Source organism: Oncorhynchus mykiss, unplaced genomic scaffold (genome assembly GCF_013265735.2).
Source record: "Oncorhynchus mykiss isolate Arlee unplaced genomic scaffold, USDA_OmykA_1.1 un_scaffold_351, whole genome shotgun sequence".
Classification (NCBI taxonomy): Eukaryota; Metazoa; Chordata; class Actinopteri; order Salmoniformes; family Salmonidae; genus Oncorhynchus; species Oncorhynchus mykiss.
Genome location: NW_023493799.1, coordinates 107,501 through 123,210, shown reverse-complemented (window position 1 = coordinate 123,210; position 15,710 = coordinate 107,501). Strand labels below are relative to the sequence as shown.

The 15,710-nt window shown below is 45.0% G+C and overlaps 1 protein-coding gene across 2 annotated transcripts in view; it reads left to right on the top strand.

Moving 5' to 3' along the window:
- Position 1: 1 nt before the first annotated feature.
- LOC110495004 (BRCA1-associated ATM activator 1) overlaps positions 2-15,710 on the top strand; it is a 23,975-nt gene continuing 8,266 nt past the window's right edge. The window contains exons 1-11 of one of the 2 annotated variants that reach the window (XM_036973892.1): positions 2-143; positions 386-527; positions 1,356-1,510; positions 3,085-3,232; positions 6,616-6,884; positions 8,820-8,983; positions 9,293-9,403; positions 10,205-10,688; positions 11,046-11,226; positions 12,828-12,901; positions 13,097-13,181. In XM_036973892.1, the coding sequence (XP_036829787.1) occupies positions 401-527; positions 1,356-1,510; positions 3,085-3,232; positions 6,616-6,884; positions 8,820-8,983; positions 9,293-9,403; positions 10,205-10,688; positions 11,046-11,226; positions 12,828-12,901; positions 13,097-13,181 (1,798 nt within the window). In that variant the 5' untranslated portion in view covers positions 2-143; positions 386-400. Of the gene's footprint in view, positions 144-385; positions 528-1,355; positions 1,511-3,084; positions 3,233-6,615; positions 6,885-8,819; positions 8,984-9,292; positions 9,404-10,204; positions 10,689-11,045; positions 11,227-12,812; positions 12,902-13,096; positions 13,182-15,710 lie in introns of both variants that reach the window. The other variant, XM_036973891.1, reaches the window with a different exon arrangement.

Here is a 15,710-nt window from a genome sequence, read left to right as displayed (position 1 = left end):
AGTGAGGGAATCCATGAACGCAAGCTCCGGTAAAACGAAACACGGTTTCAGTCCCGCGAGATACTTTTCAGGCGATTGCCATCTATCAAGCTGCGTGAATTTGTCCCTAAATTGCTTCTCAGATATCTTCAACATATACCTAGGTACTGTGGTTATCGTGCATTTGTCATTCAACTCAGTTGTTTTGTGTAGCTGACTTGGTTAACTTGATTACGAACGTGTTGCCATACAGTTCCTTACTTTATTTAGCTAGCTCTGGTCCAGGCCGGCACTGTGCTTTACTATTAGACTCGATGAACGCTTACTAAACGCCCTGGACCAGAGCTAGTAAACTACAATCTGTCTAAACTAAAGTCATATTCCCCCTCTTGGCTTTTCCCCATAGACACTTCTAAGCAGCATGGACAGCGAGTGCCTGGTGTTGTTGCCTCGGGTGTGCGCTGTACTAGCGGACCCCAGACAGTCCCTACCAGACGACACCAGCCTCGAGAAACTGCTGGACTGGTTCACTGGTCTCACCAAGGAGGGTGAGGAGACACACACAGAGAAAGGTCTCACAAGCAAGAATAACGAGGAGAGACTTCCTATATAATCTCTCACACACAGCGAGGATGAGAGACTTCCTATATAATCTCACACACACAGCGAGGATGAGAGACTTCCTATATAATCTCTCACACACACAGTGAGGAGGAGAGACTTCCTATATAATCTCTCACACACACAGCGAGGATGAGAGACTTCCTATATAATCTCTCACACACACAGTGAGGAGGAGAGACTTCCTATATAATCTCTCACACACAGCGAGGATGAGAGACTTCCTATATAATCTCACACACACAGCGAGGATGAGAGACTTCCTATATAATCTCTCACACACACACAGTGAGGAGGAGAGACTTCCTATATAATCTCTCACACACACAGCGAGGATGAGATTCCTATATAATCTCTCACACACACAGCGAGGATGAGAGACTTCCTATATAATCTCTCACACACACAGTGAGGAGGAGAGACTTCCTATATAATCTCTCACACACAGCGAGGATGAGAGACTTCCTATGTAATCTCACACACACAGCGAAGATGAGAGACTTCCTATATAATCTCTCACACACACAGTGAGGAGGAGAGACTTCCTATATAATCTCACACACACAGCGAGGATGAGATTCCTATATAATCTCTCACACACAGCGAAGATGAGAGACTTCCTATATAATCTCTCACACACACAGTGAGGAGGAGAGACTTCCTATATTATCTCTCTCACACACAGCGAGGATGAGATACTTCCTATATAGACAAGGACAATAATATCTAATAATACCTGTGGCGATGTTTTCCAGACCATGGCCTGGCCCTGTTGGAGTCCTGCCCCTGTCTGGTGGACTACATATCCACCGCGTGTCTGGACAAAACTACAGATCCCAGCATGCTTTCCTTCAGCCTCAAGCTTTCCGGCCTGCTGGCGGCCAGCCAACACGGCTTCAACCTGCTGCAGGTGAACTGACTGACTGATAGATATATTCAATCCATCCAGGTAGTATTGCAGGGGTAGAAGGAAACGCACACGAATCAGATGTTATGGGTCACATACACATGGTTAGCAGATGTTATTGGTCACATGGTTAGCAGATGTTATTGGTCACATACACATGGTTAGCAGATGTTATTGGTCACATACACATGGTTAGCAGATGTTATTGGTCACATACACATGGTTAGCAGATGTTATTGGTCACATACACATGGTTATCAGATGTTAATGGTCACATACACATGGTTAGCAGATGTTATTGGTCACATACACATGGTTAGCAGATGTTATTGGTCACATACACATGGTTAGCAGATGTTATTGGTCACATACACATGGTTATCATATGTTATTGGTCACATACACATGGTTAGCAGATGTTATTGGTCACATACACATGGTTAGCAGATGTTAATGTGAGTGTAGTGAAATGCTTGTGCTTCTAGTTCTGACCGTGCAGTAATATCTAACAAATTCACAACAAATACCAAATACACACAAATCTAAAGGGATGGAATAAGAATATGTACATATATATGGATGATAAAGAAGACAGAAACACATACAGTTCACATTAATCTCATATTCAGGCCAAACAGGTGTAGTCAATATGGTAATAGAGTCAGGTGTAGTCATTATGGTAATAGGATAGTCTCAGGTGTAGTCATTATGGTAATATGATAGTCAGGTGTAGTCATTATGGTAATATGATAGAGTCAGGTGTAGTCATTATGGCAATAGGATAGTCTCAGGTGTAGTCATTATGGTAATAGGATAGAGTCAGGTGTAGTCATTATGGTAATAGGGTAGAGTCAGGTGTAGTCATTATGGTAATAGGATAGAGTCATGTGTAGTCATTATGGTAATAGGATAGTCTCAGGTGTAGTCATTATGGTAATAGGATAGTCTCAGGTGTAGTCATTATGGTAATAGGATAGAGTCAGGTGTAGTCATTATGGTAATAGGATAGTCGATATGGTAATAGGATAGTCGATATGGTAATAGGATAGTCAATATGGTAATAGGGTAGTCAATATGGTAATAGGATAGTCAATATGGTAATAGGATAGTCAATATGGTAATAGGATAGTTAATATGGTAATAGGATAGTCAATATGGTAATAGGATAATCAATATGGTAATAGGATAGTTAATATGGTAATAGGATAGTCAATATGGTAATAGGATAGTCAATATGGTAATAGGGTAGAGCCAGGTCTAGTCAATATGGTAATAGGGTAGTCAATATGGTAATAGGATAGTCAATATGGTAATAGGATAGTCAATATGGTAATAGGGTAGAACCAGGTCTAGTCAATATGGTAATAGGGTAGTCAATATGGTAATAGGATAGTCAATATGGTAATAGGATAGTCAATATGGTAATAGGATAGTCTCAGGTGGAAGTTTCACCATATTGCTTACACCAATCAAATCCTCTCCGCTCTCCACAAGTGCTTAGGGTTTAAGGGTCCGTTTGTGATTGGGCGTCGGACTGTCATCACCTAGACATTCGTTATCTCTTCATCCCATCTCAGGATCGATCCATCCTGGGCGTGGCCTACGACAGCGAGCGATGGCAGGTGGCTGGCCTATGGGAGGATCCGAGCGTGCGGATTGGCTGGATCCATGGCCTGAGTAACATGATGCGCCACACACAGGCCTTCCACTTCCTGGATCAGGCTGGTAGGTTTGCCACAGCTGGCAACTCAGAAACCTCAGACTTCCGACTTCAAGTCGGTTACAGAGAACTGGGAACTGGTCATCCGACTCCAAATCCGAAGTCGGTAACTCGGGCATCTTTCTAGAGCTTCGACTTTCCAACCTGAAGATCACCGACATCATGATTTGAATGCGTTTTGTTCCCGAGTTCCCGGCTGTCATGAAAGCAACAGTAGTACTATAGTAGTATACTATCTAGGGAAGCCTTTCTATGGGTTTCTATCAACAGTAGTACTATAGTAGTATACTATCTAGGGAAGCCTTTCTATGGGTTTCTATCAACAGTAGTACTACAGTAGTATACTATCTAGAGCAGCCTTTCTATGGGTTTCTATCAACAGGTTACTATGGTAGTATACTATCTAGAGCAGCCTTTCTATGTGTTTATATCAACAGTAGTACTACAGTAGTATACTATCTAGAGCAGCCTTTCTATGGGTTTCTATCAACATGGTAGTATACTGGTAGTAGGATACGGTAGCAGCCTTTCTTAAAGTATGGATTTCTGTCCACGGGTTTAGCTGACAGTGAACAGCATTCCCACATAGGTGTTCCTCTTGTCAAGGTGAGAAAGGGCAGTGTGAAGGGCGATTGAGATGCTTTTGGGAAACCGGGCCTTAAGGTGAATTTCATTGTTAGATTCCTTCGTAACGAGCAACGTTACATCTCTGAGCGGTTTCCCAAAACCATCGTTATTAACGTTGCACTTGAACAAACAGAATCTAAACGCCTCAGACCATAGAACAGCTAAGTATAAAAACATATATTATTACCTAGTACCCCTACCCCTGTCTCAGACCACTCATAGAACAGCTAAGTATAAAAACATATATTATTACCTCGTACCCCTACCCCTGTCTCAGACCACTCATAGAACAGCTAAGTATAAAAACATATATTATTACCTCGTACCCCTACCCCTGTCTCAGACCACTCATAGAACAGCTAAGTATAAAAACATATATTATTACCTAGTACCCCTACCCCTGTCTCAGACCACTCATAGAACAGCTAAGTATAAAAACATATATTATTACCTAGTACCCCTACCCCTGTCTCAGACCACTCATAGAACAGCTAAGTATAAAAACATATATTATTACCTCGTACCCCTACACATCAACTACCTAGTAACCCTACACATCAACTACCTAGTAACCCTACACATCAACTACCTGGTACCCCTATACATCAACTACCTCATACCCCTACACATCAACTACCTAGTAACCCTACACATCAACTACCTAGTAACCCTACACCTCAACTCAGTACTGGTACTCTGTGTATACAGCCATGTTATTACCTCGTACCCCTACACATCAACACAGTACTGGTACTCTGTGTATACAGCCATGTTATTACCTAGTACCCCTACACATCAACTCAGTACTGGTACTCTGTGTATACAGTCATGTTATTACCTAGTACCCCTACACATCAACTCAGTACTGGTACTCCTTGTAAACAGTCATGTTATTACCTAGTACCCCTACACATCAACTACCTAGTAACCCTACACATCAACTCAGTACTGGTACTCTGTGTATACAGCCATGTTATTACCTAGTACCCCTACACATCAACTCAGTACTGGTACTCTGTGTATACAGCCATGTTATTACCTAGTACCCCTACACATCAACTCAGTACTGGTACTCTGTGTATATAGCCATGTTATTACCTAGTACCCCTACACATCAACTCAGTACTGGTACTCTGTGTATACAGCCATGTTATTACCTAGTACCCCTACACATCAACTCAGTACTGGTACTCCTTGTAAACAGTCATGTTATTACCTAGTACCCCTACACATCAACTCAGTACTGGTACTCCTTGTAAACAGTCATGTTATTACCTAGTACCCCTACACATCAACTCAGTACTGGTACTCCTTGTAAACAGTCATGTTATTACCTAGTACCCCTACACATCAACTCAGTACTGGTACTCCTTGTAAACAGCCATGTTATTACCTAGTACCCCTACACATCAACTCAGTACTGGTACTCCTACAGTCATGTTATTACCTAGTAACCCTACACATCAACTCAGTACTGGTACTCTGTGTATACAGCCATGTTATTACCTAGTACCCCTACACATCAACTCAGTACTGGTACTCCTTGTAAACAGTCATGTTATTACCTAGTACCCCTACACATCAACTCAGTACTGGTACTCCTTGTAAACAGTCATGTTATTACCTAGTACCCCTACACATCAACTCAGTACTGGTACTCCTTGTAAACAGTCATGTTATTACCTAGTACCCCTACACATCAACTCAGTACTGGTACTCCTTGTAAACAGTCATGTTATTACCTAGTACCCCTACACATCAACTCAGTACTGGTACTCCTTGTAAACAGTCATGTTATTACCTAGTACCCCTACACATCAACTCAGTACTGGTACTCCTTGTAAACAGCCATGTTATTACCTAGTACCCCTACACATCAACTCAGTACTGGTACTCCTACAGTCATGTTATTACCTAGTACCCCTACACATCAACTCAGTACTGGTACTCCTACAGTCATGTTATTACCTAGTAACCCTACACATCAACTCAGTACTGGTACTCTGTGTATACAGCCATGTTATTACCTAGTACCCCTACACATCAACTCAGTACTGGTACTCCTTGTAAACAGCCATGTTATTACCTAGTACCCCTACACATCAACTCAGTACTGGTACTCCTTGTAAACAGTCATGTTATTACATAGTACCCCTACACATCAACTCAGTACTGGTACTCCTTGTAAACAGTCATGTTATTACCTAGTACCCCTACACATCAACTCAGTACTGGTACTCCTACAGTCATGTTATTACCTAGTAACCCTACACATCAACTCAGTACTGGTACTCTGTGTAAACAGCCATGTTATTACCTAGTACCCCTACACATCAACTCAGTACTGGTACTCCTTGTAAACAGTCATGTTATTACCTAGTACCCCTACACATCAACTCAGTACTGGTACTCTGTGTACACAGCCATGTTATTACCTAGTACCCCTACACATCAACTCAGTACTGGTACTCTGTGTATACAGCCATGTTATTACCTCGTACCCCTACACATCAACTCAGTACTGGTACTCCTTGTAAACAGTCATGTTATTACCTAGTACCCCTACACATCAACTCAGTACTGGTACTCCTTGTAAACAGTCATGTTATCGTTGTGTATTTATTATTACATGTTGTGTTTATCTATTATTTCTCTATTGTCTTTCTCTCCTCATTGTTGGGAAGGGCCCGTAAGAAAGCATTTCACTGTTAGTCTACACCTGTTGTTTACGAAACAAATGTATTTGATTGTATCTCCTCAGGCCTGACCAAACCCCTCCTCCAGCTACAGACTGACCCCAGCCTATTCGTCGCCTCGGCCGCAAATCAACTCCTGGCCCGCCTCCTAACCTTCCACCAGCCAACCACAACCTCACACACAACCCAGGGGAATGGCCTCACTGTTCCACCCAATAAGGAAGAGGTAGAATTGGACGTAACCATGGAGACAAGTCCAGGAAGCGGGTGTTCCATCACCATGGAGATCTTGAAGCACCTGGAGAGCTCTCTGGAGTCAGACAGCCACACCCAGGTACGATTGGTTGATTGGGAATATATATATATATATTACAGCGGTGCCCCTAGAGGAGATGGGAGGGAAAGGAAAGGAGGGGGAGGGGAGGAGAAGAAGTGGTTGAAGACAGATAATTATAGCTGCGAGCAGCAATGAACGGGGTTCACAGGATGACAGAAAGGACACAATATCAGTTGGATAACAAAGGAAGTATTATGTAGGAACTATCTTCCTTTATGTGCAATCAGCGAAGGCAATACCATGTTTATCCACGTTTATCCGCTTAGTGAGTCCTCCAGATCAGAGGCAGTAGGGATGACCAGGGATGTTCTCTTGATAAGTGCGTGATTTGAACCATGTTCCTGTCCTGCTATTGGCTGAATATATACGAGGTAATTAGTATTTGTTATCTGTAATAGTTATGATAAATGAGGTGTTGTTACTGTTGGCATATAGATAAATGTGGACATGTTGTTATGACAATAGTGTTGTTGTTGTTGAGTGCTCTATTACAGCGCCACCTATAGGCCAATCTGTGACATTATGTTATACCATGTTACTCATGGCCTCCTAGTTATTTACATTTTATACCCCTTTTTCTCCCCAATTTCATGGTATCTATTTGGTAGTTACAGTGTTGTCCCATCGCTGCAACTCCAGTACGGACTCGGGAGAAGCGAAGGTCGAGAATCATGCGTCCTCCGAAACACGACCCTGTCGAGCCGCACTGCTTCTTGACACACTGCTCGCTTAACCCGGAAGCACCAATGTGTCGGAGAAAACACGGTAGAGCTCCCGGCTAGAGCGCGATGGGACAAGGACGTCCTTATTTAATTAATTAAATTCATTAATGGAATTCCCTTAATCTATTTTATGAGAATTTGTAAGATTCTTGTTTGCATAAAATAGACCAGTATTTTCAATAATAGGTAACAGAATTTATTCTCGGAGCGCACTCCCACGTTACCACGAGCAACAGTTTATATACAATAACAGCCGGCCAGGTCCTCCCCTAACCTGGACGACGCTGGGCCGATTGTGCGCCGCCTCATGGGTCTCCCGGTCGCGGCCGGCTGCGACACAGCCCGGGATCGAACCCGGATCTGTAGTGATGCCTCTAGCACTGCGGGATCATTGCCTTAGACCGCTACGCCGCTCGCGAGGCCCTAAGGCCTCTAGTTTCTGTGTGCCAAAAAAAGTGAACAATCTACGCTTGAGTTATTTGATATATAGATTTATGAGAATAACAACAGGTTTCTGTTACTGTAATTTAATTAATTAATGGAATTCCCTTAATCTATTTTATGAGAATTTATAAGATTCTTGTTTGCATAAAATAGACGGAGACCAGTCTTTTCAATAATAGGTAACAGAATTTATTCTCGGAGCGCGCTGCCACGAGCAACAGTTTATATACAATAACATGACGTCATTTCATTGCTTCTAGAATGAATCCCGACCTAGAATTAAGTGAGGTTAAAAGTTCATTCTAACTGACTCACAGGTCACACAACATAACTGAATTAACTTTTGACCCCCCCCAACATTATCGATCACCACTTAGCTGACAGTTCTAATTAACAGAAAACCTAGGAATTCACTCACTGCCTTATCTAAAACACCCCAGAGCTCAGTTTCGTCGGTTCCAACCATAGGTTAACGACCTTATCTGTTTACTTAATCCACAACCCATTTCTTTCTTCCCAGTTGGAATGGTGTTCATTAACTTTAATTACTCCTTGTCCGTGTCACACGATCCCTTCTTATGAACTCCTATTGTTAATCAGATATAATAAAACAGAGTATAAGTTTACTTACAGTTCCATTTAAAATGATTTGTTCAGTCATTTAATCATAATTTTCCTAACAGGAACACACTGCGAACCCTTTAATAGTGATGTGTTTCTGAAGGTGTTTTTATAATGGCCTTCTATTGTTATGATGTGTCACCAGGTGCTCCAGGGGCTGAGGCTGCTGGCCCTGACTCTCCCCGAGCTGGAGGCTCCTCTCCGGGGCTCGGTGATCAGGCGAGTCCTGAGGCCTCTGGAGGGGTTGGTCCGAGAAGGCCGCAGAGCAGTCGCGCAGCCTCTAATGGACGTCCTGCTGGCTACATACAGGTGTGTTTGGTGATCCCACGGCATTATGGTGTTGGGTTGATTCTGATCATCGCTTGTGTTTCCAAGGTAACCAGGTTGCTACGACAACGTGCTGTTTATTTAGTAAAAAAAATCACTGAAACGGGGGAGGGACTACATGGACTTGTCCAATAAGATTAGTCTCCTTCTCTCTGTCCTCACTCAGTCCTACACACACACACACACACACACTGACTACACACACACACACACACACACACACACACACCCTGTAATATGAACATGTAATGTCAGATTGTTCAATAAAATTGTCAAGTTGTGATTTTGCAGGTCCGGTCCGTGTGACTCCAGACTCGTCTCTCTGATGGCGTCCATGTTGAACTCCCAGAATCCCTCTGACGCTGCTCTGTGTGCCGCCGCCACCCTCCATCCGGAGACCTGGTAACAGACACACACTGAACATATTTGTTCTATTCCGTGGTCGTAGCTGATTGGCAGTTAACCCACTGTTCCTAGGCCGTCATTGAAAATAAGAATTTGTAAGAATAAGAATTTGTTCTTAACTGACTTGCCTAGTAAAATAAAGGTAAAAAATAATAATAAATGGAATAACTGGGTATTGTTTCAGTCCTCCAGGCCTCAGATAGAAGGTCGTAGCTGACTGGGTATTGTTTCAGTCCTCAGATAGAAGGTCGTAGCTGACTGGGTATTGTTTCAGTCCTCAGATAGAAGGTCGTAGCTGACTGGGTATTGTTTCAGTCCTCAGATAGAAGGTCGTAGCTGATTGGGTATTGTTTCAGTCCTCCAGGCCTCAGATAGAAGGTCGTAGCTGACTGGGTATTGTTTCAGTCCTCAGATAGAAGGTCGTAGCTGACTGGGTATTGTTTCAGTCCTCAGATAGAAGGCCGTAGCTGACTGGGTATTGTTTCAGTCCTCAGATAGAAGGTCGTAGCTGATTGACTAACTGGGTATTGTTTCAGTCCTCCAGGCCTCAGACAGAAGGTCGTAGCTGACTGGGTATTGTTTCAGTCCTCAGATAGAAGGTCGTAGCTGACTGGGTATTGTTTCAGTCCTCAGATAGAAGGTCGTAGCTGACTGGGTATTGTTTCAGTCCTCAGATAGAAGGCCGTAGCTGACTGGGTATTGTTTCAGTAATCAGATAGAAGGTCGTAGCTGACTGGGTATTGTTTCAGTCCTCAGATAGAAGGTCGTAGCTGATTGACTAACTGGGTATTGTTTCAGTCCTCCAGGCCTCAGACAGAAGGTCGTAGCTGTTCTACTGGGACCTCTACAGATGGTTACTGGAGTAACTCTGCTGGACTGGCCCAATGACAGACACACTGATCAACAGACTGACCACAGACACACTGATCAACAGACTGACCACAGACACACTGATGGACAGACTGACCACAGACACATCGATCAACAGACTGACCACAGACACGCTGATCAACAGACTGACCACAGACACACCGATCAACAGACTGACCACAGACACACTGATCGACAGACTGACCACAGACAGACTGATGAAGACCACAGACAGACTGATGAAGACCACAGACAGACTGATGAAGACCACAGACAGACCGACACTGACCAGGACAGACAGACGGAGTGTCGTAGCTCTCTCTCTCTCCTGCTGGATCATCTCAATCACAAACCTTCCTGTGTCTCTCTGCTCTGCGTCTCCGTGTCCAGCGCTCCCTACATAACAGACATGGTAAGAGTCTATCATAACAGACATGGTAAGAGTCTATCATAACAGACATGGTAAGAGTCTACCATAACAGACATGGTAAGAGTCTGTCATAACAGACAAGGTAAGAGTCTATCATAACAGACATGGTAAGAGTCTATCATAACAGACATGGTAAGAGACTGTCCTTCTCCACTACTCTGTGTGTTTGTCATGGCCCTGAGAGACGGATAGCATATCCCATAGCAGTAGAGGGATTTACTATTGTCACTACCTGAATTTGGGGGCGGCTGGACAAACCCCCCTCTTTTTCATATGGTCCTTCAATCTCTGTCTCTCTATGTCTCTGTCTGTCTCTCTATGTCTCTGTCTCTCTCTCAGGATTCATCTGCCTCCGTCATCCTTGCTGTGGTGTCACTCCTGAGGATCTGTAACGGCCACTCCCCCTCACCCGAGAGCAAGGCTGCTATCGGCTGTAGCAAAGCATCCACCAACCTGATTGGCTGCAGCAAGGTCCAGAGGTGTTGCCTAGACTCCCTGGCTAGCCTTAGCACCTGCCCTGGTGAGAATCTAGACTCCCTGGCTAGCCTTAGCACCTGCCCTGGTGAGAATCTAGACTCCCTGGCTAGCCTTAGCACCTGCCCTGGTGAGAATCTAGACTCCCTGGCTAGCCTTAGCACCTGCCCTGGTGAGAATCTAGACTCCCTGGCTAGCCTTAGCACCTGCCCTGGTGAGAATCTAGACTCCCTGGCTAGCCTTAGCACCTGCCCTGGTGAGAATCTAGACTCCCTGGCTAGCCTTAGCACCTGCCCTGGTGAGAATCTAGACTCCCTGGCTAGCCTTAGCACCTGCCCTGGTGAGAATCTAGACTCCCTGGCTAGCCTTAGCACCTGCCCTGGTGAGAATCTAGACTCCCTGGCTAGCCTTAGCACCTGCCCTGGTGAGAATCTAGACTCCCTGGCTAGCCTTAGCACCTGCCCTGGTGAGAATCTAGACTCCCTGGCTAGCCTTAGCACCTGCCCTGGTGAGAATCTAGACTCCCTGGCTAGCCTTAGCACCTGCCCTGGTGAGAATCTAGACTCCCTGGCTAGCCTTAGCACCTGCCCTGGTGAGAATCTAGACTCCCTGGCTAGCCTTAGCACCTGCCCTGGTGAGAATCTAGACTCCCTGGCTAGCCTTAGCACCTGCCCTGGTGAGAATCTAGACTCCCTGGCTAGCCTTAGCACCTGCCCTGGTGAGAATCTAGACTCCCTGGCTAGCCTTAGCACCTGCCCTGGTGAGAATCTAGACTCCCTGGCTAGCCTTAGCACCTGCCCTGGTGAGAATCTAGACTCCCTGGCTAGCCTTAGCACCTGCCCTGGTGAGAATCTAGACTCCCTGGCTAGCCTTAGCACCTGCCCTGGTGAGAATCTAGACTCCCTGGCTAGCCTTAGCACCTGCCCTGGTGAGAATCTAGACTCCCTGGCTAGCCTTAGCACCTGCCCTGGTGAGAATCTAGACTCCCTGGCTAGCCTTAGCACCTGCCCTGGTGAGAATCTAGACTCCCTGGCTAGCCTTAGCACCTGCCCTGGTGAGAATCTAGACTCCCTGGCTAGCCTTAGCACCTGCCCTGGTGAGAATCTAGACTCCCTGGCTAGCCTTAGCACCTGCCCTGGTGAGAATCTAGACTCCCTGGCTAGCCTTAGCACCTGCCCTGGTGAGAATCTAGACTCCCTGGCTAGCCTTAGCACCTGCCCTGGTGAGAATCTAGACTCCCTGGCTAGCCTTAGCACCTGCCCTGGTGAGAATCTAGACTCCCTGGCTAGCCTTAGCACCTGCCCTGGTGAGAATCTAGACTCCCTGGCTAGCCTTAGCACCTGCCCTGGTGAGAATCTAGACTCCCTGGCTAGCCTTAGCACCTGCCCTGGTGAGAATCTAGACTCCCTGGCTAGCCTTAGCACCTGCCCTGGTGAGAATCTAGACTCCCTGGCTAGCCTTAGCACCTGCCCTGGTGAGAATCTAGACTCCCTGGCTAGCCTTAGCACCTGCCCTGGTGAGAATCTAGACTCCCTGGCTAGCCTTAGCACCTGCCCTGGTGAGAATCTAGACTCTGTGTTCAGGAATACAATCATGTTTAAAAGCGAACAAAATTAATTTTAAAAAAAAAAGGCGTTGTTGTTTTAGGAGCCGTGGAACGGGTGGTGGAGGTGTTCCATGTTCTAGTGCAGAGCCTACAGAACCCTGACTCAGACCCCACCGTGAGACACACCTTACAAACACACAACACACAACATCTAACTCAGTTTGGTTTCTCTCCTGTCTCTCCTAGTTTCCTAGTGGATTAATGACCACTGTGTGTGTGTGTGTGTGTGTGTGTGTGTGTGTGTGTGTGTGTGTGTGTGTGTGTTTGTGTGTTTGTGTGTGTGTGTGTTCCTTCTGTCTCCTGTGTTCAGGTGCTCCAGAAGAACTACCAGGCCATGTTGAGGTGGCTTCGTGTGTCTGCAGAGCCTAACTCACTGGCTGATCTGGTCACTGAAGGTACAGAGAACCAATCAAACATCAATATATCTGGTCACTGAAGGTTCAGGGAGTCAACGTCAATATATCTGGTCACTGAAGGTTCAGGGAGTCAACATCAATATATCTGGTCACTGAAGGTACAGGGAGTCAACATCAATATATCTGGTCACTGAAGGTTCAGGGAGTCAACATCAATATATCTGGTCACTGAAGGTTCAGGGAGTCAACATATCTGGTCACTGAAGGTTCAGGGAGTCAACATATCTGGTCACTGAAGGTACAGGGAGTCAACATATCTGGTCACTGAAGGTTCAGGGAGTCAATATATCTGGTCACTGAAGGTACAGGGAGTCAACATCAATATATCTGGTCACTGAAGGTACAAGGAGTCAACATCAATATATCTGGCCACTGAAGGTACAGGGAGTCAACATATCTGGCCACTGAAGGTTCAGGGAGTCAACATCAATATATCTGGTCACTGAAGGTTCAGGGAGTCAACATATCTGGCCACTGAAGGTTCAGGGAGTCAACATCAATATATCTGGCCACTGAAGGTACAGAGAGTCAACATCAATATATCTGGCCACTGAAGGTACAGGGAGTCAACATCAATATATCTGGCCACTGAAGGTACAGGGAGTCAACATCAATATATCTGGTCACTGAAGGTTCAGGGAGTCAACATATCTGGTCACTGAAGGTTCAGGGAGTCAACATATCTGGTCACTGAAGGTTCAGGGAGTCAACATATCTGGCCACTGAAGGTACAGGGAGTCAACATCAATATATCTGGTCACTGAAGGTTCAGGGAGTCAATATATCTGGCCACTGAAGGTTCAGGGAGTCAACATCAATATATCTGGTCACTGAAGGTACAGGGAGTCAATATATCTGGTCACTGAAGGTACAGGGAGTCAACATATCTGGTCACTGAAGGTTCAGGGAGTCAATATATCTGGTCACTGAAGGTTCAGGGAGTCAACATCAGTATATCTGGTCACTGAAGGTACAGAGAGTCAACATCAATATATCTGGTCACTGAAGGTTCAGGGAGTCAATATATCTGGTCACTGAAGGTTCAGGGAGTCAACATCAATATATCTGGTCACTGAAGGTACAGGGAGTCAACATCAATATATCTGGTCACTGAAGGTACAGGGAGTCAATATATCTGGCCACTGAAGGTTCAGGGAGTCAACATCAATATATCTGGCCACTGAAGGTACAGGGAGTCAACATCAATATATCTGGCCACTGAAGGTACAGGGAGTCAACATCAATATATCTGGTCACTGAAGGTTCAGGGAGTCAACATCAATATATCTGGCCACTGAAGGTACAGGGAGTCAACATCAATATATCTGGTCACTGAAGGTTCAGGGAGTCAACATCAATATATCTGGTCACTGAAGGTACAGGGAGTCAACATCAATATATCTGGCCACTGAAGGTACAGGGAGTCAACATCAATATATCTGGTCACTGAAGGTTCAGGGAGTCAACATCAATATATCTGGCCACTGAAGGTACAGGGAGTCAACATCAATATATCTGGTCACTGAAGGTACAGGGAGTCAATATATCTGGCCACTGAAGGTACAGGGAGTCAACATCAATATATCTGGTCACTGAAGGTACAGGGAGTCAACATCAATATATCTGGTCACTGAAGGTACAGGGAGTCAACATCAATATATCTGGTCACTGAAGGTACAGGGAGTCAACATCAATATATCTGGTCACTGAAGGTTCAGGGAGTCAACATCAATATATCTGGTCACTGAAGGTTCAGGGAGTCAACATCAATATATCTGGTCACTGAAGGTACAGGGAGTCAACATCAATATATCTGGTCACTGAAGGTTCAGGGAGTCAACATCAATATATCTGGTCACTGAAGGTTCAGGGAGTCAACATATCTGGTCACTGAAGGTTCAGGGAGTCAACATATCTGGTCACTGAAGGTACAGGGAGTCAACATATCTGGTCACTGAAGGTTCAGGGAGTCAATATATCTGGTCACTGAAGGTACAGGGAGTCAACATCAATATATCTGGTCACTGAAGGTACAAGGAGTCAACATCAATATATCTGGCCACTGAAGGTACAGGGAGTCAACATATCTGGCCACTGAAGGTTCAGGGAGTCAACATCAATATATCTGGTCACTGAAGGTTCAGGGAGTCAACATATCTGGCCACTGAAGGTTCAGGGAGTCAACATCAATATATCTGGCCACTGAAGGTACAGAGAGTCAACATCAATATATCTGGCCACTGAAGGTACAGGGAGTCAACATCAATATATCTGGCCACTGAAGGTACAGGGAGTCAACATCAATATATCTGGTCACTGAAGGTTCAGGGAGTCAACATATCTGGTCACTGAAGGTTCAGGGAGTCAACATATCTGGTCACTGAAGGTTCAGGGAGTCAACATATCTGGCCACTGAAGGTTCAGGGAGTCAACGTCAATATATCTGGTCACTGAAGGTTCAGGGAGTCAACATATCTGGTCACTGAAGGTTCAGGGAGTCAACATCAA